This window comes from Podarcis erhardii (assembly GCF_964252035.2).
Source record: "Podarcis erhardii genome assembly, chromosome: Z".
NCBI lineage: Eukaryota > Metazoa > Chordata > Lepidosauria > Squamata > Lacertidae > Podarcis > Podarcis erhardii.
Window position 1 is genome coordinate 47,952,014 of NC_138504.1, and position 23,286 is coordinate 47,975,299.

Consider the following 23,286-nt stretch of genomic DNA (forward strand, 5'->3'; position numbering starts at 1 on the left):
CTCACTTTATTGGCCAAGGGAGCCGGCGTACAGCTTCCAGATCATGTGGCCAGCATGACTAAGCCACTTCTGGCGAACCAGAGCAGCGCACAGAAACGCCGTTTACCTTCCCGCCGGAGCGGGACCTATTTATCTACTTGCACTTTGATGTGCCTTCGAACTGCTAGGTTGGCAGGAGCCGGGACCGAGCAACAGGAGCTCACCCCATCGCAGGGATTTGAACCGCTGACCTTCTGACTGGCAAGTCCTAGGCTCTGTGGTTTAACCCACAATGCCACCCTCAACCCTTAACCATTCCTTAAAGGGACTTAAAATTATTCCCTGGAAAGATTCAAATTCTGGAAGTGGAAAAATATTATAGCACTGGTACAAGTTTCCTGGGGACGCGGGTGGCGCTGTGGGTAAAACCTCAGTGCCTAGGACTTGCTGATCGTAAGGTCGGCGGTTCGAATCCCCGCGGCGGGGTGAGCTCCCGTCGTTCGGTCCCAGCTCCTGCCCACCTAGCAGTTTGAAAGCACTCCTAAGTGCAAGTAGATAAATAGGTACCGCTTTATAGCGGGAAGGTAAACGGCGTTTCCGTGTGCGGCGCTGGTGCTGGCTTGCCAGCTGCAGCTTCGTCACGCTGGCCACGTGACCCGGAAATGTCTTCGGACGGCGCCGGCTCCTGGCCTCTTGAGTGAGAAGAGCGCGCAACCTTAGAGTCGGACACGACTAGCCCGTACGGGCAGGGGTACCTTTACCTTTACAAGTTTCCTAGAGACCCACAAAATTAATCTGGTTTTGTCTTGTTCTGCACCAGTGTATTCATGTTCCCCCACCCCATTTTCCATGGCGCTCTAGGTGAAGGATGTGCTCTTCTGTGTCTTCACAATAACCTTGTGTGGTAGGCTTGGCTCAAAGATGCAGTGACTAGTTGAAAGTTACCCAGAAAGCTTCAAGGGCAAGTAGGCAGTTGCTTTTTAATTTAAAATATTTTTATCCCACTGTCCCACATTTATTATCAAAACGGCTCATCTTTTTTTAAGAAACACACACAACAGCAGCAGCTCACTTCAACAATAAATAATACACAATTTGAAGCCAGGTATCAGCATTCCTAGGCTGAGATGCTTAAACATTAAACCGTTTTCCATTCAGAATTTTGCTGTTCTTGTTCTTGTTCCTGTTCCTGTTCCTGTTCTTCTTCTTCTTCTTCTTCTTCTTCTTCTTCTTCTGCAGCAACCCATCACAAGCTTGTAGAGAATGTAACATTTAAAGGAGACCCAAGCTCAACTGTTGAACCCTAGTCAAGGCTGAACCAAGGTGGGACTACACCCCCCAGCAAGAGCCAGGGATGATGCAGGTTATAGTTCAGCATCATTTGGAAAGCCACAGGTTCCTCATCCTTCGGTCAGAGGGCTACAGATGACAGCAGCTGCATATTCCAGACACTTTAAGCCCCTTACCTCTTTTTCGGCAAAACACAAGAGTCTGAGGTTAGCTGTTGCATGGGCTACTCCAGCCCCTTTAAACACTACTGTCCTCCTTTCCTTTCCCTTTAAACACTACTGTCCTCCTTTCCTCCTTTCCAGACCACTGGCTCATCCAGCTCATTATTATCTACACTGGCTGGCAGCAGCTCTCCAGGCAGAAATGGGGCAGTCCTAGTACTACCTGGAACAGCCTTTCTCAGCCTTGGGTCCCAGATGTTGCTGGACTACAACTCCCATAACCCCTGACCACTGGTCCTGCTAGTGTGGTAAGAATTTACCTCTATACTACCTCTGTCCGTTACCCAGGTGAGTGACCACCTTTTAAATAAACGACAGAACCAAGGAAACTATTTCAAGTCCAGCATCCAGATTTAGGGACCTGGCACTTTTATTTATTTTATTTAGCTATTCTATTTCAATAGGACAGAGCTCAACTCAATGTGCCAGTTGAGAAGTTCTGCCCCGAGGCACTTCCGGACAAAAGCTTGTTTAGTAGTTCAAACACAGCTAACAAGACATATTATTCACACACATCAGGAAAGTTTACAGGTAATAGGATAGAAAACACATACGGTGTGTTCTTGCTCTCTGCTTCCCCTGCTATCCCCTTGGCGTTGACCAGAAGCGCCTAGGCCTTTTGCCCATTTTAGGTATTGATGTCCCACGTTGCCCTGGCAATCTTGTCAATGACCAGTCTTTACTGACATTTCTCCATCTATCTTTCAGGAAACTTCCACGGATGTCTGCTTAGCACCCTGGTACTAACTCATTCTGCCATTTGTGCCACTTTCAAGGTCAGATAAGGAGATGGAGTGCGGCATCGGAAGGAGAGGCTCACAAAGGCATATCTCACAAAAATCAAGCCTAATACATTCGAAAAGGTTAAATGCAATTGAAGTGAAACACTGAAACATTATAAATAAATAAAATACACCTGGGGTCTCTTAATTCTTATATCACTAGCTACAGATGATGGGAGTTGTAGTCCAGCATCTGGGGACCCAAGGCTGAGGAAGGCTGACCTGGAGGATTGAGCCTGTGACCTTCTGCATGCACAGCAGGTGCTCTTCCACAAAGCTGCACGTCTCCCTTTTGTACCCAGTGGTTTGCAAAAACTGAATTGCTTTCTGTGCAAAAATTACAACTTGAGGGGAAAATTCCCACAATCCAAAAATACAAAGCCATTTCCTTTACTTTAAAATTTTCTATGCACAACGGCTTGACAATGGAGATCCTTAGTTTTATTTATTTCGCTCATAGAAAACAAATATCCAGGCTGCAAATCCTGTGCCATTAACTCGCCCTCTTGCTCTTGGGCAAATACAATGCTTGTTTTCCCCCCTGTACTGGAGGTATATAATGCTTTATAAAAACTACAATAAAGTGAGAATTAATAACTGTAACCACTCTAACGCCTGTCATTTCTGAATTTGTTCCATTGTTACGAGCATGTGTAACTCAAGGCTGATGTCTCTGCTAGTTGTTTACTTGGGGTGAGGTGCCGGAGGTCAACTGGAACTATTTATTTACCATGTGTGTGGAACTTTATGACATGAGTGTCTTTTGCTCGCAAGCAGCTTACAATGGGAAGCAAATCACACACAGGAGAGGGAGGTGGAGGCAGGATTTGCATTCAGTTTCGTATACCATGGGGTTACCTCCAGCAGGAGTTGTGGACCAAGGGGGTTGTGTCAAAGGCACCGTCAGAAAAGGTATGTTTTGAAGAGGGATTTGAAGCTGCATCATGAGGCTATGCACGGAAGCTGTTCTTGGCATGAGGGAGAAGAGAGGGCAGCTGAGTGGTTTGCAAGCTCATACCTCAAATTTCAAATACAAAACTGATTAAGATTACATAGTAGCAAGAGAGGCACCCTGCGCATGGCCCGAGGCTAAGACCAGGCATTAAGAACAGGTTCCAAGATTGAATTCTAGCTGTAGTTTTCTTTGCAGGATAATCCCTATCTGTTAGTCAAAGTAGGAGGTGCTGAGAGCCTTTCCCTTCCAGGGATGCCAGCAGCGGAAGTGGCCACCCCACTCTCTCACAAACCTACATGCCATCACTCGCTTCTGCTCTATAGCACATGCTCTCCCACAGGTGCACTCAAGCTGACATGCACAGAACAGCTACCTCCCTGCTCATCAAACAAGGATTTGATGACTGGGGAAGGGGCAGTGTGTATGCCCATCAGAGTGTTGTAAAGGAAAACTGCCCAGTTTGTACCTTACAGAAATATGGGACATGGCAAAATGGTTTGTTCAGCTTCCCCTCCCTCCCGAGCATGTGGGGGCACAAGGTAAAATCATTGGCTTAGTGTAACACCTGAACAGGGAATTGTGGTTTTTTACACCAAACCAAACCACAATCTGTAGCCGAGGTTTGTTTTAGTGAAACTAACCACAATCTCCAGTTCACATGTAACATTAAGCCATGCATCATGATTTCTTTCATTCTTTGCCCCACCGTGGAGGGGCAAAGTGGGTGGAAAGGGGGTGTAAGCGGTAAACCATTACCTATGGTTTACTTTGACACATGAACCAGGTTGTTTCATTTAGTACTAGCATCCCAGGGAATGATTGGACTATAGAAGTGCCCAGACAGCTCAATCTATCTTTCTGCAAGACAGTGCCCTCCAGGTGTTTTGGACGACAACTCACATCATCCCTGACCACTGGCCATGGCTGATGGGAGCAATAGTCTTAACATCTGGAGGGTGCCATACTTGGGGGGTCCCTGTAGGATGGACAAGACAAGGGTAATAAGACAACTATTTCCCAAGTGAAGCATCCACACAAGTCATCCCAACTGTTACGCTGAAACCTAAGCCAACCGTTGTCATGTTGTTTTACTGGAGATGAAGAGTCTGGTTTCCTAGTACTTCAGAGGCCATATTTCCCCAGATCATAGCCAACTGGAGCAAGCAACAACGTGGGTCTTCCTGCAAGTCCTTTTGATGTTGCTTGAATTGTGGACGAAGCAAGCAGCGTTTTTATTTAAGACTCTAAAAGCAGAAAAGTGGCATGCTCCTTCTGCAGTGAGAGAGAGCTCAAAAGAAACTCAAGTGTTTTCCTGTTTCCAACAGAATCTCAAGGACCACCTCAAAGCACATTGCAGATCAGAGGAGATCCTTGGCCCAGAATTAAAACAGAGACAACACCAACCAACACAATGCAAACTGTGAATCATCACAGGAACTGTAGCATTGGTACCATTTACTCCTATACTCAGAATCGTTTCACAACTTTTATTGTTTATTGTCACAACCATCCTGCAGAGTAGATCATTTCAAATCTCACTTTACACATGTGGAACTAAAGTTAACATAGAGAGCAACTTGCTCAAGGCCACCCAGTGAAGTAAGTACATGGCTGAGGCAGAACCTGAGTCCAGAACACCCAGCTTCAAATGAAGCACTCAGGTCTCTGAAACACATTGCAAAACTTTGCGACAGAACAGACAATTTGAAAAGGGAAATTAATCGCATGCATATGCAGCTGCTGCTGCAGAACAGGATCAAAACAACAACAAACAAACCTATGGTCACATAAAGCATCCTCAATAAACACATGAGACGTAACCGGCTGTGTTCTTAGATAAATATGGTATACTATTCAATGTATCAATTTGTAAATTTCAACAGAAATAACTCATAAAGTTCAACAAATGAACAAAGCAGAAGACCCAGTGGATCAGATCATTCTCCAGTCAGTTCATGCATTACACAGGTCCATCTGTGTAATGGTGTCTATTCCACCTGTCTGTTCATAAAGTCCAAACAATCCACATGAAAGGTGCAGTTACAGATAGGTAGCCGTGTTGGTCTGCCATAGTCAAAACAAAATAAAAAAAATTCCTTCCAGTAGCACCTTAAAGACCAACTAAGTTAGTTCTAGGTATGAGCTTTCTGAAGAAGTGTGCATGCACACGAAAGCTCATACCTAGAACTAAGTTAGTTGGTCTTTAAGGTGCTACTGGAAGGAATTTTTTTATTTTGTTTATTTTTTATTTTGTTTTCACATGAAAGGTGGTTACACTTCCACAAAATCTTTTCACAGAGTCTAGACAAGGATGTTCAGAATACTGGCCTTCATCAGTAGTTAAAGCACTAAGTAATGCAAAAAAATACAATATCATGATCTCACACATTTTACAGCAAAAATAGTATCAAACAATAAACAACTGTACGTCAAAGGGATCTTATGCATGAACTGACTAGAGAATGATCTGATCTACTGGATCTTCTGCTTTGTTTGTTTGTTGAACTTTATGAGTTACTTCTGTTGAAATTTACAAACTGATACAATGAATAGTATATACAATGAATAGTATATCTAAGAACACAGCCGGTTACGTCTTGTGTGTTTATTGTTAATGCAGAACAGGATCAGGCAGTGCCCCCAGAAGATTAAAAAAAATCAGAGCATCATAGAATTGTAGAGTTGGAAGGGAGTCTGAGGGTCATCTAGTTTCTTTTTCTTTAAAAAAGGCAGGCAAAAGTGCACTTCATAGGCATCAAAATTCAAAGTAACCATTTGTGAGCTGGCTCTAGATGGGTACTTTTTAAAACTTTTTAAAACCGAACTGAAATCCATGCATGGTAAATCAAGAGCAGATAGGCTGAGGGTGTCTTGCATCTGCCATCTTCCTTGAATGCCCCCCATATCCCTTAATGACTGTTAATGGCTGCAACCTGATCCAAGGCTTGGATTGGAAGGAAAAGGAGATCCCCTCTTTGATCACAGACCTTCCCCTGCTGCTGCCAAGGAGAAGCCAGCAAACAAGTGTGACAGCCACAGTGAGCTCAGCCGTTCCACGTGCAAAGCGGCTCATTTTCAGCCATTTGTTCCATGGTGTGCGCCTCCTGGAGCAGCGAAGAGGGTGACCAAGTGCATAAATTATTTCGATCTTCTTGGACAAAAGAGGCGAGAGCTGAACCACTGGGTGGGAGGAGCCAAGTGTCAAAAGGGCAGACTTCATTAAAGAAAAGGAGCTAATGAGAAACCAACTCTGATCTGGGGTGACAGCCAAGAGAGCAAGGAATGTTTATGCCTGGGCCAGGAATCCCTTTTGCACACCAGCACAAATATTCTTTTTCATACTCCCAGCAGTCTAACCACCATGCAAGGTGGAGATGAAAACAACGTTATCTTGGTCTTGGAGCAAATAGTCCAGCTCCCCCTGAATGAAGAAAAAGAAAGCAAAATGAGAATGATTTCTGTATCATTTACTTTATATGAGAAATGGGAAGTGTTCAGCTTTCCAGATGTTGTTGGACTTTAACCTCTATTAGCCTTTCTGGCTAACAGTCAGTGATGATGAGAGCTGGAGTCTAGCAAGATCTGGAGAGCCACATATGTTCCCCATCCTTGCTCTATACGTTGACATCTTAATGCTTTAGCTTCTGTTGCTTTTATAGTAAGAGCAGCCAAAACTAGACCAGAAACCTGTTTTGCACTGCGGCCAGTCAGATGTCAGTTCATTTTCAGGCCAAATTCAAGGTATCCTAATAATTTTAAATGTTAATAATAATAATAATCCAAGATGCACTAATAAATTATTATTATTATTACTACTACTAGTAGTAGTAGGAATGCCTCTAGGAATCCCACAAAATATTTTATTTAGTTCTGGTGTCTATGCACCACATTTCTTGGCATGAAGCAGCTCATACACAAAATTTAAAAAACATAAAAACACTACTAAAAACCATCTCATTACAATTACAAAACTGAGGTAGTCGTACACAAAAGATCAGAAATCCAGGCACCATTTCCTTCCTCCCTGAAGTTGAGGGGGAGCCAGTCACTCTAACAATGGTCAGCAAGAGAATTTGCAACACAGTTCCAAATAAACAAGATCCCCAAATGGCAGAATCTATACAAACCATCAACTCCCAATCTGCATCATTGATCAGCACCAAGATTCCAGGCCGCCTGCAACAAAACAGAGAAGCTGTTGACAGAACAGGGAATAAGTCTCTGGAGGAGGAGGGGAAGGGCTGCCGCTCAGTGCGAGAGCACCTGCTTTGCATGCAGAAGGCTCCAAGTTCGATCCCTGACACCTCCCTACCTGAAACCCTGGCAAGTCAGTTATGTAGACTACACTGAGCTAGGTGGGCCAATTAGGAAAGGTACTAATCATAGATCTAGAGCAGTGGTGTCAAAACTTTTTTCAAAGAGGGCCAGATTTGATGAAGTGAAGGGCTGTGAGGGCCGACCAAAAGGCGAACCAAAGTTGTTAACCTTTTTTAGGATTGAAGTTGTTGAGCAGTTTTTTATGATTTTACCCCAAAGTTGTTGAGCTTTTCTTAGGATTTTACCCCAGTTGTTGAGCAGCTTTTTTTAGGATTTTACTCCAGTAAATAAATTGCCACAGGGGCAGGATTAAACCGACTGGCGGGCTGGATTAGGCCCCCTAAATGGACTTTGGACACCACTGATCTAGAGGGTGTCTTGTAGGTCAAGTCCCTTCCTTGAGGCAGGAAATCCAGAGATCTAGAGCAATCAAAGCAGACCTAGTCATCACCTGTCCAGCGTCTGCAGTGAGGGAGAGTCCAACTCTAAGAAATTAGTTCCAGTGTTGAACTCTTAATTTGCAATTAAGAGGCTTCTCCTAATGCTCAGCCCACATCAGTCATCCTGTAACTTAAGTCTATTAGAGCTAGTCTTTGCCTTCTTCTGTACAACAGCCCTCTCGTGCCGAAATGACACCACCACATCTCTCCTCAGTCTTGTCTTCTCTAGGCTAAATATGCCCAGTTCATTCAACATTTCCTTGCTGGACTTGTTTTTCATACAGGTCGTATCCAACTCTGAGTCTACTCTAACTGAGTATGCAACAGCACTATTACTGCAGTCCTCTGGAACTCCTGAAAGGATATTTGTCTACATCCCTCTTAAAGTGTGGCATCCAAAAGAGAGGACCAGATTGGTTACCTTCTTGTGACTTGAGAGCTGCCTGTACAGCCTAAAATCACATTCAACTTTTCTTTTCCTTTTTTCAGCATCATGTTCAGCTTGTGATTTACTGCAGTTAAAGCTTATTTTAAAAAGAAAAAAAAATCCTGCATTTCTTCAAAATGACTTTAATATGGCTAACAACAGTAAACTAAAACACTACCAAGTCATCCCGATATCATTTTCACATGTGCCACAGCCAAACATCTCCCATTATATTCATTATTTAAGCCAGATTTTGCTCTGGGTCATTGTGCTCTCTGAGCAAAAGACTTTCAGAGCTTGGGTTCATACATTCTCCTCTTCCCAGAAATGATGAAAAGCCTTTTGATTGATAAAGAACTCCAAACTTCAGATTAACACCTGCCAATTCTTAGGGAGTGGAATGATCACAGAATGAATGCTGTCTGCTGCCTGCCAAAATGCAAGCACAATTTTGAGCAAAATTTGAAACGCAATGCAGAAAAAGGCAATTAAGTAGCTGAGAACTATACAGTGGTACCTCAGGTTAAGAACTTAATTCACTCTGGAGGTCTGTTCCTAACCTGAAACTGTTCTTAACCTGAGGTACCACTTTAGCTAATGGGGCCTCCTCCTGCTGCTGCTGCACGATTTCTGTTCTCATCCTGAAGCAAAGTTCTTAACCCGAGGTACTATTTCTGGGTTAGCGGAGTCTGCAACCTGAAGTGTCTGTAACCTGAAGCATCTGTAACCTGAATCTTATGTAACCCGAGGTACCACTGTATAAGCTTTTATTTTTGAAGTTTCTGGATCTCATGCTTGCAGAGTTGTGACTGAAAATGTACAGCATCTGAAAAGCTGCCTTACACCTGATCAGACTATTTCTCCATCAAGACAAATTCTACTTACTGATGGGAATGATCTGTTACTGTCAAATAGAGATACCATTGGAGATTGAAGTTGGGACTTTCTACATGCAAGGTTGATGCTCGGCCACTGAGCTATGGCCCTTCCCCTTCTTCTGCCATGTACTCATCTGCTTACTGCTGAAAACTCAGTACCTGCTCAGCAAATGAGATATAACTAGATGCTGCCTTAGCATTTTTCAAGCTTAGGTTATCTTCACCTCCCTATTATTATTATTATTATTATTATTATTAGCACTACTATTAGTAGTATGCATATAACAATGCAAATGTTTGAGAGATACACAAAAAGAGAATGCCCTGCTTTTTTGACATCATATGTTCCACAGACTAGCTCTATTCCGTCTTTAAAACAACTGCAGAGATTAAGGATCTTGAAATCTGCATTCAATACCAAATTTCACGCTGGCATGGTGTAATCACAGAATACATCCAACAATGACCATTACTTGCTCCTATGCTTGTGTATAGCTTGTGTGCTAAATATACATCATTTCCCCAATTCATCAAATGGCTCAAGGTTTATTTATTTATGCCACCACTTCTCAGCCAAGATAGCTTCCCAAAGCAGTTTACAGACACTCATGATCCACCACAAAATACTGAATCTAACCCCCTCTACAAATTACGCCCCCCCCAACCCTGCATTGCTTCATAAGAAAGGTGATCCAGCTTCTTTGCCATTTCAGTGGTCTTTTTGCTGGCTCTACAACGCCCTCTTGGGATTGTGTGTATGTGAGGCAGGGGGTGGGGTGGGGTGGGGGCTTACCGAAATGGCACTTTCCCTTCTCCCACAAAATAATCCCTTCTGTTCTACAAAGTGTTCTGAAGGGGAGGGGGTGTAATGAATTAAAATAAATGGAAGAAACTGCAAAATGGAGGTGATGGGCACTTGCCCATTGCAAGCTTGGAAAGGAAGACCAAATTCAGAGGCAAATTGCCCCAAAGATGGCTGTGAACCAGCGGCAGCTTTTTCTCAACACCACGCAGCCCAGTCCCATAATTGAAATCTGTTCTCTGCAAATCGAGCACAGGGGCAGGTTAATGCGGCTAGAGTGAGCAACTGCAGCCACTTCGCTAAATGGCTGTAAACAGCCAGGATCAACTGTGAAGCCTTGGATCAGAGACAGAGGGATTCCCCCTCTTCTGACTGCCAACAATTGTCGCTGCCAGGGGACTTGGCGCACGCTCCAGCTCACCACAGAGCAGTGACGAATGTTAAGTACGCAGCCGCCCCCACTCGCTGCAGAGGAGGGCTCTTCCCTGCTCCTAGAGGATGGCAGGGGGGTGGGGGAGGACTCCCAGGAAGGCTCTGCTAGTCAGCACTTCCGTCTTGAAAAGACAGAGGCGGCGCCTGTGTGAACATAGGTGGCAGAAAGCACAGGACGTCATGTGATGCTAAAGTGGGGTGCTGGTTGACCGAGCCCATAAGAATAATATGAGGGGTTTATTTTCCTTTTTCTGCCGTACTAGAACTGCTGTGGGAGCAGGGCTATCTGCAGAAATTCCACAGCCTGCACACAAGGCATTTGCTGGCTCAGGATTTGCTAAAGGCCACCCATCTAGATGGCTTTAGAAAAGGTGACTAAATGCTGCAATGCGATATCCCAGGGGTTGGGGGCTTTTTTTTTTTAGTCTGAGGGCCGCATTCCCTTTAGAGCAATGTTCCAAGGGCCATATGCCAGTGGTGGGTGGGGCCAGAGGCAAAAGTGGGTGGAGAAACAAATGCATTTTTCAGCTGTGTACAGTAGGCTACACCCCAACCCTCACCACTCTCTCCCCTCTCTCCTCTCTATCCAAGGAAGCAGATTGCACCTTCAGAATTAAAGGACAAATCTCAGCCAAGCAAAATACACTCTGGGAGTGTGTGCACCCTGGGGAGAGGGGTTGGCGCTGGCTGGGTAGGAGCTCCATTTGGGCCCTGAGCTAGAGGTTCCCCACCCCTGCTGTACCCCCTTGTAAATGAGAACAAACCCCAGTGAATGCAGAGGGCCTTACGTGGGAGTAGGCATGCCTAGAACTATGGAGTAAGGCAATTTCATGGAGCACAAGGAATCCACCAACAGCTAAATGGAGTCACAGCATCCCTCTAAATCAGGAACAGCCAACATGGTGTCTTGCAGAAGTTGTTGCGACTCCAACTCCCATCAGCCTAAGCCAATGGTAAAGGGCTATGGGGATTGTAGTCCAACAACATCTGGCTGTCCCTGCTCTAAATACTGGTTGATTTTTAAGGTGGGGGGAGGCAAACAAGTGGAGGGGACAGCTGCCTTCATGTCCAGCCTTTCTGGGGACATCCAGAACAGGATGATTTCTGGGCAATCACAGTTACTTACACAGAATCTCCCTGCACAAACAGTTCTGGCCTCTCTTTCAACAGGTTCTCTTTAATCCACACCAGCAGGTTTCGAACATCCCCTGCAATAATGTTTTTGAGGGGTGGGGTGGGGGATAAAAAGAAAAGAAAGAATTAATTTGGATTGTGCTTTAGCAGCAGTGCCCAGTAACATTTTCTGCCCATATGAAATCAGAACACAGTATTGCTAACATTTCTTCCTACCCAGATAAAAGCTGATTAAGAAAGGAAAGTTGTCACTGCAGTAATGCCAGTGAGCGGAAGGAGCTACCTGCAAAAGGACGCTCGACGACCAGGTTGATGCCACCTCATTGCTTTCAAGTATTTGCAGGGGCACCCCATCATCTCACACCAACTCCAGTCTCATTTTATAAGCACCCCATGCACACATCCAGAACCCTGGCCTGAGGAGGAGGGGAAGGGGAACTAGAAATAAAAATAGAAAGGGAAAGTGAAGAGGCAGCTGTGGAAGGGGTAAAGCACCCACTTCCAACCCACTTCTCCTCTGCAAAGCACACTACTCAAATGCCACGGTGGGGGGTGGGGGAACGATAAAGGACCCCTGACAGTTAAGTCCAGTCGCAGACGACTCTGGGGTTGTGACGCTCATCTCGCTTTACTGGCCGAGGTAGCCGGCATACAGCTTCCAGGTCATGTGGCCAGCATGACTAAGCCGCTTCTGGCGAACCAGAGCTGCACACGGAAACACCGTTTACCTTCCTGCCAGAGCGGTACCTATTTATCTACTTGCACTTTGACATGCTTTCGAACTGCTAGGTTGGCAGGAGCAGGGACCGAGCAATGGGAGCTCACCCCGTCACGGGGATTCGAACCGCTGACCTTCTGATCAGCAAGCCCAAGAGGCTCAGTGGTTTAGACCACAGCGCCACCCGCATCCCTGGGGGGAAAGGTAGTGGTTGGGATTTCCAAATGCAAGCAGTCCATGGACATGCTGTCCTGCCTTTTGACCATGCATAGTATACAGAATGTTTGTTCATGTTTCATTCTTCTCAATGATGGATTCTGTTGCAATGGCAGGGTGGCTTTTGGTTCAGGTTTGTGGGATCTACTTTTGGCAGTATTCAATGAAGTTTTCTTCAGAGTAGACCCACTGAAATCAATGGGACTGAATTAGTCATGTTCATTAATTTGTGTTTTTTTTATTAAAAAATATTTTTCATTTATATGCATTACAAGAATTATTCAATCATAATTTTAACATTTTTGACTCCAACTCCTTTCCCCCTCTTTCTGTGGTTCTTTACATTTATTTTTGACCTTTCCTGCGTGCTCCAAATTATCTTAACTTATTCTTTTATTTATCTATTCTGACATACAGCTCATATATATATATATATTTGAAACTGCAGGTTTTTACAATCTGTTTACACTTTGTTTCTAAATAATAAACCATTTCTATTCCTTTCTAAAAAGTTTGTTATCTTGATTTCTTATTCTTCCAGTAAGAATGGTTTCTGTAAGCATTCTTCTCTCATCAGGACCTCTTCATCCTTCCATTTTTGGGCATTCTATTTGTGGTCACATACATAAATAAATTTCTATACTGTTTAGGTAGTTCTGATCCCATAATTTCCAAAAGAAAAGCTTTTGGGTTTTTTTTTTAAACAAATGTTATCTTAAACATCTTTTCCAATTCATTATATATCATTTCCCAGTAAGCTTTGACCTTATTAGAAGACCACCACATATGGAAAAAAGGTACTTTCTTTTTCTTTACATTTCCAACACTTTTTTATTTTTATTTATACTTTTGCCATTCTACTGGATGTTAGGTACCATCTATATAACATTTTCATATAATTTTCTCTTAAACCATAACATGCTGTAAATTTTATACCCATATTCCATAATCATTCCCATGCTTCCATTTCTATATTATGACCAATATCAATTGCCCATTGTATCATTGAAGATTTCACTCTTTCATCTTTTGTGTCCTATTCCGATAACATCTCATACATATTAGACATCACTTTAACATTATAGTTTAACAGGTCTCTCTCTCTCTCTAGTTGTGGTAGTTGTTCCCCAAACCCCTGCTTCATATCCTTTTTTAAAAAAATTAATTCAAATGATGATACTGTAACCATGTTGTTAACATCCCTGATAAATCCTTAAACTCTTTTAAGTTCTCCACTCTCATGCTCATTAATTTCAACAGGTCTCCTCTTGAGTAAAACATGGTTGAAATACCTCCCTTTATTCTTAGGAGAACCCCTGAAATATAAAATGGCAGCTCAGGCAAATGGACATACACTAAGAATTAAGGAACTTTACATGCCTCTGAGAACGGCTCAAACCAGGAATTTGTGATCAATGCCAGAACCAAGCTCACCAATTCCTTTCCCCCCAAAATACACTCCTGTTCCCCATTTTAAAAAATAACCTATTTTTTCAGGGGGGGGGAGAGGGGAAACTTCTTAGTTGCTAGTTTAAAGGAAAGTACTTCTTCATGCAACATATAGTTACAACTATGGAACTGGGTCCCATGGGAAGGCAGTGATGACCACCATCATCTCTGGAGAGGGCTATCAGGGCTACTACTCATGATCCACACCTGAAGGCAGCCACGCTTCTGAATACCAGTTGCTGCTGGAAACCACAGGAGGGGATCTCCAGCAAGGAAGACTACTTTGCCACTTTCCTCCCTCATTCTTTGAAAAATCAACAACAGCCCTTTGTCTTTGCCCTATTCCTTATTAAAATCCATCCTTTATCTTTCTATTTAGAAAGCTGACAAGGAAGATGGGCACTGTGGGTTGTGGTAGCATTAAGGGTGGGAAAGAGAGAAGAAATGGGTGGCAGGCTGTTTTTCTTTTCATACTATCAATTTGACTGAGACAGCCAAAGAACAATTTATTTTAGATGGTGATAGCATCAGTTCATTTCCTACTGGACAGGTGAGAAGCAACAGAAGAAAGAGAGAGAAAATAATTTGTTAAAGGGATTTTAAGAAGGTGACAAGTTGCCAATGTGGAATGTTTTTTGTCTTGGAGTCTTGCCTTCATATTTTCACAACTTTCGCTGTTTTTAAAGACGCTCATCCACAAGCAACAATGTTTATTATTATTATTATTATTATTATTATTATTATATACCTGAAGTGTACCTGAAGGAGTGTCTCCACCCCCATCGCTCTAAGGGTTTCTGTTGGGAGCTGCCCAGAGGGGCTGGGGAAACCCAGCTGGATGGGCGGAGTATAAATATTATTATTAATATTAATACTCCACCCTTTTCCCTGACAGGGAGTCAATGAGGTTTACAGATAAAACTAAGAACAGCTAAAAACACAGAAAAACCCCCATTAAAAATAATTAAACATTGATAAGAGTTAAAGCGCGCAAGCGCGCGCGCGCACACACACACACACACACACACACATTTTCATCCATTACTGCAGCCTGTGAACAAACTATTGGATACCAAACCAAGAAACACCAGGACTGGTTTGATGAGAATGACAGAGAGACTGAACCACTAACTGACAAGAAAAGGAAGGCCTTTCAGATCTGGCAAAAAGATATAAACTACGCCACTAAGAAAAAAATCTATGCCAATGCTAAGGTTGAGGTTCGAAGAAGAACCAGAGAACTAAAGAACACCTGGTGGATAAAAAAAGCTCAAGGGATCCAGTACTTAGCTGACACTCATGATGCACAGTTTCTTTAAAGGCACAAAGACCCTCTTTGGGCCAAAAAATCATGGCATATGCCCCCTACGCTCAACAGACGGTACCACATTACGAGCATCTCCTTAACCGCAACTCCCCCATAGCTGCCAAGGTCCTCTCACAAATTCCACAAAAACAAATATAGAGATGAGCTTGCAGTATCTCCAAATCTGGGAGAGTTGCGTACAGCTATTAAACAAATGAAAAACAACAAAGCCAGTGGACCTGATCGGATACCTGCCGGTCTTCAAAGTGGGTGGAAGAAGTGTGTAGGAGAAGAAGGGTGAGACAATTCAGACAAAAGCCACAGAAGTCAAGACAAAATGGAAGTACTGCTGTCTTGGTAGCTCAGTCAGAAGAGCACGAGACTCTTAATCTCAGTCCCATGAGGTCCAGCTCTGAGGGCTTTCTGGCAGTTCCCTCACTGCGAGAAGCCAAGTTACAGGGAACCAGGCAGAGGGCCTTCTCGGTAGTGGCGCCCGCCCTGTGGAATGCCCTCCCACCAGATGTCAAAGAGAAAAATAACTACCAAACTTTTAGAAGACACCTGAAGGCAGCTCTATTTAGGGAAGCTTTTTAATAGGTTTAATAGGTTTAATAGGTTATTGTATTTTAGTGTTTTGTTGGAAGCCGCCCAGAGTGGCTAGGGAAACCCAGCCAGATGGGCGGGGTATAAATAATTTTATTATTATTATTATTATTATTATTATTATTATTATTATTATGTTGGGCAAAAGATTCTTCCATTACAGGGGGCTGGACCAGATGACCCTTGTGTCCTCCTTCGAACTCTATGATGCTCTGAAAGAGGCACCATCATGATGGTCAAGCTGGTCACTAAGGAGGTGGCTGAGCAGGTGCTGCACCTATCCTTCAACTGCCTCCTCTGACCCCCTCCCCATGGACTACCGCTTTCACCCTGACATCACCCTCCTATCTTCTTCCTTTCCTCCCTCTCCGCTCCCCCCCACTCCACTCGTAAGAATGAGATCATTTATCATACTGACCACGGCCAAGCTCCAATTTGCTGAGGTCACTAACTCCGGCCAAGCGTCACCTTGCCTACATTCTCAGCCACCGTAGCCATGACAAAGCTCTCCCACCCTCACCCCCGCCACTTGCCTCTGTCGAGCCTCTTCCTTTATTCCGGGTTGCATGGATGGGAAGAGCACTTACAACCTCCAGGAACTGACAGATGACTTATTCTTTCAATACTGAGGGAGGGGGCAGGGAGGAGAGGAAGCCAAGCACCTCCCCACCCCCACACCAATGCACTGCTCTGCAAGAGATGGGCCCTTTGCCCAAGAGGCTGAATTAAGGGCACGATTAAGGCAGGAGCATTACCAAACCAGATTACTCACAAAATAATCCAGTGCGTCTTCACATTTTGATTCCCTCCTCCCTGAAAAAATACCCAGATGGTTGAGTTCCATAAGCAAAGCAGAACAGAGCTGGGGCTTTCTGGGTGGGGGTGGATATGCTATCAGAAGCCACCTTATTGCAGGCCAGGCCAGGGGTGGACTTAAGTAATTTTAGACTCTGGACTTAAATAGATCAGTTTACTCTGGGCCACACTTTCAGAATAAAAATTTACTCATGTCACACCAAATTTTTTGATAAGAAATTCATTGGGAAACAAAAAGAAATAACTCCTAGTAGTGCTTGATTTATAACACAGAACACAACTACTTTATATGATCATACTGTATCCAGAAAGTATAAAACAATGCAGCTAGATAAGAACATGAATAATTCCCAAAATAAAGTAAACAAGCCTCTTAAATATGTACCTTAAGTATGTCTACAAACTCAGTGAGAGGCTTTGGCCAGGCAATCTCATTTATATTATGTCTAATTTGAGTTAAACACACTCTCATCTCCTCACAAACACAAAGAAGCCTTTCTCTTTTCTGATCTTGATACTATACTATACTATACTATACTATACTATACTATACTATACTATACTAGTGATGGAGAACCTTTTAGAGATTGAGGGCCCAAACTCTAACCCAAAACCCACTTATTTATCGCAAAGTGCCAACATGGCAATTTAACCTGTATATCTCATTTTTTCGGTTTGTTTCACGTTTCTTATTTATGACTGCTGTTGTAACGATTAATCCTTCATAAAAGTTATTGTATTACATTCTTCATTAAATTATCTTTCCATTGATATATAATTTTATGGTATAACTCAGTGCTTTTTTTCTTAAAAAATGTTTAGGGGTACTCTCATTTTGACTTAAGAAAATCACCACCGGGGGAAAAATATATACAGTTCAAATCGGGGAAAATAAATACAGTGGATTTCTTCTCCCGTTCAATTCACAAAATGTTTAGGGGTATGAGTCCCCCTGCGTCCCCACAGAAAAAAAAAGTATCACTGTACTATAATACACTGAAATGCTTAAATGTTTCTATGATGGTCCTTTAATCTTCCTGCTACACTTGTGTGTTGAACCTAAGTGAAATGTTCCCAAAGGCCTGCAAACACTGTCTTGATAGTCAAGATAACCACAGAAATAATTTGTGGTTGTTGTGAGAATAAGCTCACATATGTTTATATTTCCTTGCTTTGATATATGCTAATTGGCTCGCTTGATGTTGTGCTTATTCTGTGGACAGTGGGATGCTGGGCTCTGGGCCCAGGAAGGAGAGAAGCTTTAGAGAACTGGCCACCTATGGTCCCACCAACCAGGCATGATGGGAGGTTCTGGGCAAACTGATATGCGCTGCTTTATACACTGAGGCTTTATGAATGCTTACTTGGGGTGTGGACAAGTCATGGCAAACTCTCACTGCTGCTGTGTCCATCCTACATCTATAGTAGCAGCAAGGCCTGGCAGGCTGATTTACTGGTAAGTCTTTCAATTAATACAGCACTAGTCACTCTAGCAATCCCTTTGAATCCTTCTTTCATATACCTGCACCAAACCACTCCCATGAGCCCACCTTTGAGTCAGTGGATCAGGACAACTTGCCACCCTCTCCTGCCACACCCTTTGAAAACCGCTGCTTTAGATGATATTACTTCAAAATATGTTAAGCTGAACCTTCTGCATTTGGGGTGACCATCATCATTCACTTCTGGTGAATTGGCTGGACCCTCCAGCTTTCTTAAGCAGGTAAGCAGAAGAACTTATTTTTTGCCTTTGTTTCCCACTTTTTTCTCCAAGGAGTCCATGAGTCCCCCCCTCCTCAGTTAATCCCTACAATGACCCTCCGAGGTAGGGGAAGAGGCTGTGATCCACTCCAAGGTCACCCAGCGTGCTTGATGACTGAGTGGGGAACCGAACCCTGATCACCTAAGTCACACCACATGGGCTTCCCAGAGTACTTCTGCTATATAAATTAAGCAGCTAAATAAATATGGGGAAAGCAGAATGTCCCTTAGAGAAGGATCTGAAACATTTTCCTTGAAGCTTGAATTTGTTTTATTCTGGATTGTTTTGTTGGAATTTTAAATGTGTTGCAAACCACTCTGAGGGACACGGGTGGCGCTGTGGTCTAAACCACAGAGCCTAGAATTTGCCAATCAGAAGGTCGGCGGTTCGAATCCCCGTGACGGGCTGAGCTCCCATTGCCCGGTCCCTGCTCCTGCCAACCTAGCAGTTCGAAAACACGTCTAAGTGCAAGTAGATAAATAGGTACCTCTCTGGCGGGAAGGTAAACAGCGTTTCCGTGCGCTGCTATGGTTCGCCAGAAGCAGCTTAGTCATGCTGGCCACATGACCCAGAAGCTGTATGCTGGCTCCCTCGGCCAATAAAGCGAGATGAGCGCCACAACCCCAGAGTCGGACATGACTGGACCTTTAAACCACTTTGAGATTATTTTCCAAGATAAAGCAGCATAGAAATGAAACGAATTAACAATAATAACAACAATAAATTCTATTTAAAAAAGTATGGCGCCTAGACATTCTGTGGTGGCGACCATAACCAAGGTTTAAGGTGCCATTTGGCAATTAGCTTATCTATATGCGTTTCTCACACTGCCAGCTCCACATATTACATTCAGTGGTGCGATTCATTGGGTGGCCTGTTTGATCCGAACCCAAATTATAAACCCACCTTGGTCAGGGCTTCTCTCCCAGTTTTAATTCCCCGTTCTGTAAAATGGGAAGAGAGACCGACTCCTTCAAAGGGCTGTTTCAAGAATGGGGGGAAATCGCAACATGTGACACAGGGCAAAAGTCTTTTCAAAAACCCAAGGTCACTATTTCAAGATGCAAACCGCTTGAAGCAGGGACCTGCCCCCTTGTAGTCTGTAAGATGCTGCTACAGTAACAACAAATTGTAACACATTAAAAAGTTGTGGATTTCTAATTCATACAATGTACAGATTTACTATCCGAAAAGATTACAGTGGTGCCCCGCAAGATGAATGCCTCGCAAGACGAAAAACCTGCTAGACGAAAGGGTTTTACGTTTTTTGAGGCGCTTCGCAAGACGAATTTCCCTATGGGCTTGCTTCGCAAGAGAAAAACGTCTTGCGAGTCTTGCGATTTTTTTCGCTTTTTTCTCCCTTTTTCTAAGCCGCTAAGCGGCTAATAGCCGCTAATCCGCTAATAGCACTAATCCACTAAGCCGCTAATAGGGTTGCTTTGCAAGACGAAAAAACCGCAAGACGAAGAGACTCACAGAACAGATTCTTTTCGTCTTGTGAGGCACCACTGTATTCAGCTTTTGTTCCTGGCCCCAGTGTTGCTTGTCTCTAAGGCTAAGAAGATCCATTGGGAAGTATATGCATACATAGGAAAGGCCTGTTTGAGAGGAGGAATAATTGGCTGTTGGGAGTTGGGAGCAGACAGAACTTTTGGGGGGTAGGAAGAGGGCTCAGTGGCCTGCATTGCTTTGTGCACATGACCAGCAGAAGAAACACGATGCAGGGCTTTCTTCCCACATGGACCATAGGGTTCAGCTTTAAATGACAACAGGGAGGTAGGAATGGTTAAGAGACAATGACTGGCCCATAGTCACCCAGTAAGCTTCATGACTGAGTGGGGTTTTGAACCCGGCTCTCCCTGGTCTTATTCCAACATGATATGCAAACTGATTTGGATGAAAGCAGTATATAAACCCTACTAAAATAAATATAAATAAACAAACATTCCTACCCAGCTTTCCCTAAACTCTAGATGTCCTCCAGATGTCTAAAAGTCTGGGACGTTGAGTATTACAGTCCAAAACATCTGGAGAGCACCAGTCCCTGGGTCAGACGCCCTTCCATGCAGGGCATGGAAACAAATGGTCCTTCTTTTGGCTTTGGAGAGAGCATCTCTGAAGATCACTTCTCAATCAGGCTGGTGCACCACTTTCCATGGCTTGGTGGGCTAGATGAATTTTAAAAAGTGATCTTGGGTTTCAATAACTTTGGTTCTTAAGAGGATGCCTTGTGTTTCTCTTCAGATGGCACCTTCTGTGGAGAGATTTGTGAGTACTCAGTTGAAATGAAAATTAAAAACTGCTGCCCAGCTGGGGCCACCCTTTTACAACTATAATCAAAATATTTCAGTTTATTGACTAACATTTTGGGAGATAAACCTAAACTAGCTGCATAGTTTATCCCCCATTTAAGAGAATTTTTATTTATGAATTCTTAGGTCTTTGCAGTGAAGTGCATTCATTGCTTTAACTGAATTTTTTCTTTGTTTGCTTACTGCCACATTGTTGTTGTTGTTGTTGCTCTTTTACTTAGGACTGATGGTAAAGCTAGTTATGTGCTTATTTCTGGTGCTTCATTCACTGCTGTGGGCTGAACCAACTTGGTGGGTGGGAAAGAGGCATACAGTCAAGTTGAATTTAAAGTCCCAACAGGCTCTGGCAGATGGGCAGGGGAGAGGCATCTTCCAATACTCCCTTTAGGACATTCTCCTCAAGGGCAAGCAGCTTGATTAGCTGACCCACTGGGCCTGTGCATGGAAGTGGTGGCCATCTCTGATGGTCTTCTCCACCCCACAAGACCCACCAAATCAGACTTCTCAGCTTCATTGCGGAAAGCCAGTGAGAGGGATGGGTGGGGGGGAGCAAGGGAGATTTACAAGTGAAAGGGATTGAGAATGGAGCAGTTTGTGGGATAAAGAGACTGCAGAAGGGGCTTTACAGATGTGCAGGGGAGGGGCGGCTCATTGTTTAATTAAGCAGAAAGTGGCTCTTTTGAAAAGCAATTTTGCACAGGAGCCCCCAGCTCAGCAAACAGTCCCTGGGAGGGAGGCAGGGGAAGGGGGGGGGCGAGGAACAGCTGGCACCATGAACCGTGTGAACTAAACCCGAGCAACTTAAAGGGCTTGTGGACCTCCTAGAAACTTGCACACAAATACACAGACACACCACCATCCCCTCCTCCATCCATCCCACTCGCACCACCACCAATTCACCCTCCTACCACCTTTAGGTGTCATACCAGGACGGTGGGGATAGAGAGGTAACTCTGATTGATTACTGTACTGAACTCTAAAGGAGCTCAAGGCAGTGGCTTTTTCTTCCAGGATGCCTTCATTCAACACAGCTCCCTTCCAAGGAATGGCATGGTTGGACCACACCAGCAGGACCAGCTCCTCCTACTTGCTATGGCAACCCGCTTGCCCACCTGCCCCTTGCTCTGGTCCAGATGGGGAAAGCTGGCAAACAAGTGCCAGAGGTGAGGAGAAGGAAGAAGAGCTGTCCGCCCACCTGCTTGCTCAGCAGTGGCAGCAACTGTGTGGCAGAGGAGCAGTAGCAGCTGGCAACAGTGACCGCGAGGGAGCAGGCTGGATGAAGGCGGGTGGGCCCACTGAAGGCACCTTGCACAGTAGCCCCCAGAAGAAGCTTAGAGCTGGCCCTGGGTGTCCCCTCCCTGACCCTCTTCTTACCCTTCCCACAGCTTGGCCAAAGCCCTCCTAGGGATTGGCTCCTGAGGGCCTCACCCTTTGCCTCCCACCCTCTCATCAAGTATGTGGCTGGGAGCAGGGGACAGCCAAGACAATCTGTCTTAGGCCATTTTCTTTCTTGTGCAGAAGAGAGAGAGAAGCTTGATTTGAATAGCTGACACGCCTTGTAAGAGCCCCTGAGTCATAGTTCAACTACTGTTCTCCAAAAGGCCTTGCAGGAAAAGGCTGAGAAAGAGTGTCAGTTGATTATTACCAAATAATCGAAGCGTGCATGTGGGGCGGGACACCCTCTGGTAATGGGGAAATTCCTTGTGTGGCCTAGAGAAGGCCATTCCACTTATGGATGTGAGGTTTCTGTAAGATCAACCCGGCAAGGTCATTGGCATAATGTCCCATCTTGGCCACCACCCTCTTTTAGCCTCGCACTCAACAGCTGCTCCTCTCTTGGAGGATGGATCTATACATGCCACACAACCTGCCATGTAGTCCTAAACTAACCTGCTGTCCCCTGGTGAAGTGAAGGGCAATTTCATTAAGAAGGCCATTAAGACAGCCATTAAGAACCTACGAAAAGCCCTCTCATTCCTTGTCAGGCATGATGGAGGGAGAAGAGGAGGAGAGAGAAAGGTGAGCCTATTTTGGACACCAAGGGCAAAGTTGTCCTACATTTCAAGTTTATGTTTGGAATGATCTCTCTGTCTTCAAACAGTTGCACACTGACAGTTGCAGTTCAGCATTAAAACCTGAATTTGTTACTACAAGAAAATCCGGGGGAATTCTAAGATTCAGAAGGGAACTATGCAGAAGGGGGAAATGTTAAAAAACCAACACCACATACTTTCCCCCCATGGCTTTTGAGGCAGCTTGTTAAACAACAACACAGAAGGCCCACAGTCCAGTGGAAAAGCCTGCACTCCAGTTCCCATTAGCCCCATGAAGTATGGACCAACTGCCCAATGTGGAATAAAAGAGCTTCCTATATGCTCCTATCAAACATACCAGTAACTGAAAGAAAATAATAATTCTAAATAATGAACAGAAGAGCAACAAAGCAA

The 23,286-nt window shown here is 44.2% G+C and overlaps 1 protein-coding gene and 1 long non-coding RNA gene across 3 annotated transcripts in view; one reads left to right on the forward strand and one right to left on the reverse strand.

The window, feature by feature from the left end:
- The first annotated feature begins 1,574 nt into the window (after nt 1-1,574).
- On the forward strand, nt 1,575-6,234 carry LOC309333859. 2 transcript variants are annotated; one of them, XR_014152715.1, is made up of 3 exons: nt 1,575-1,778; nt 2,199-5,261; nt 5,495-6,234. It is a non-coding gene; the product is annotated as an uncharacterized lncRNA (long non-coding RNA). The 2 variants fall into 2 exon arrangements; XR_014152714.1 differs by having other exon boundaries at nt 1,575-5,261.
- A 227-nt stretch (nt 6,235-6,461) lies between these two features.
- URM1 (ubiquitin related modifier 1) overlaps nt 6,462-23,286 on the reverse strand; it is a 30,959-nt gene continuing 14,134 nt past the window's right edge. The window contains exons 3-5 of the mRNA XM_081847822.1: nt 11,650-11,731; nt 7,355-7,403; nt 6,462-6,648 (exon numbers count right to left, since the gene is read on the reverse strand). Coding sequence (XP_081703948.1) covers nt 6,580-6,648; nt 7,355-7,403; nt 11,650-11,731 — 200 coding nt within the window. The 3' untranslated portion in view covers nt 6,462-6,579. The remainder of the gene's footprint in view (nt 6,649-7,354; nt 7,404-11,649; nt 11,732-23,286) is intronic.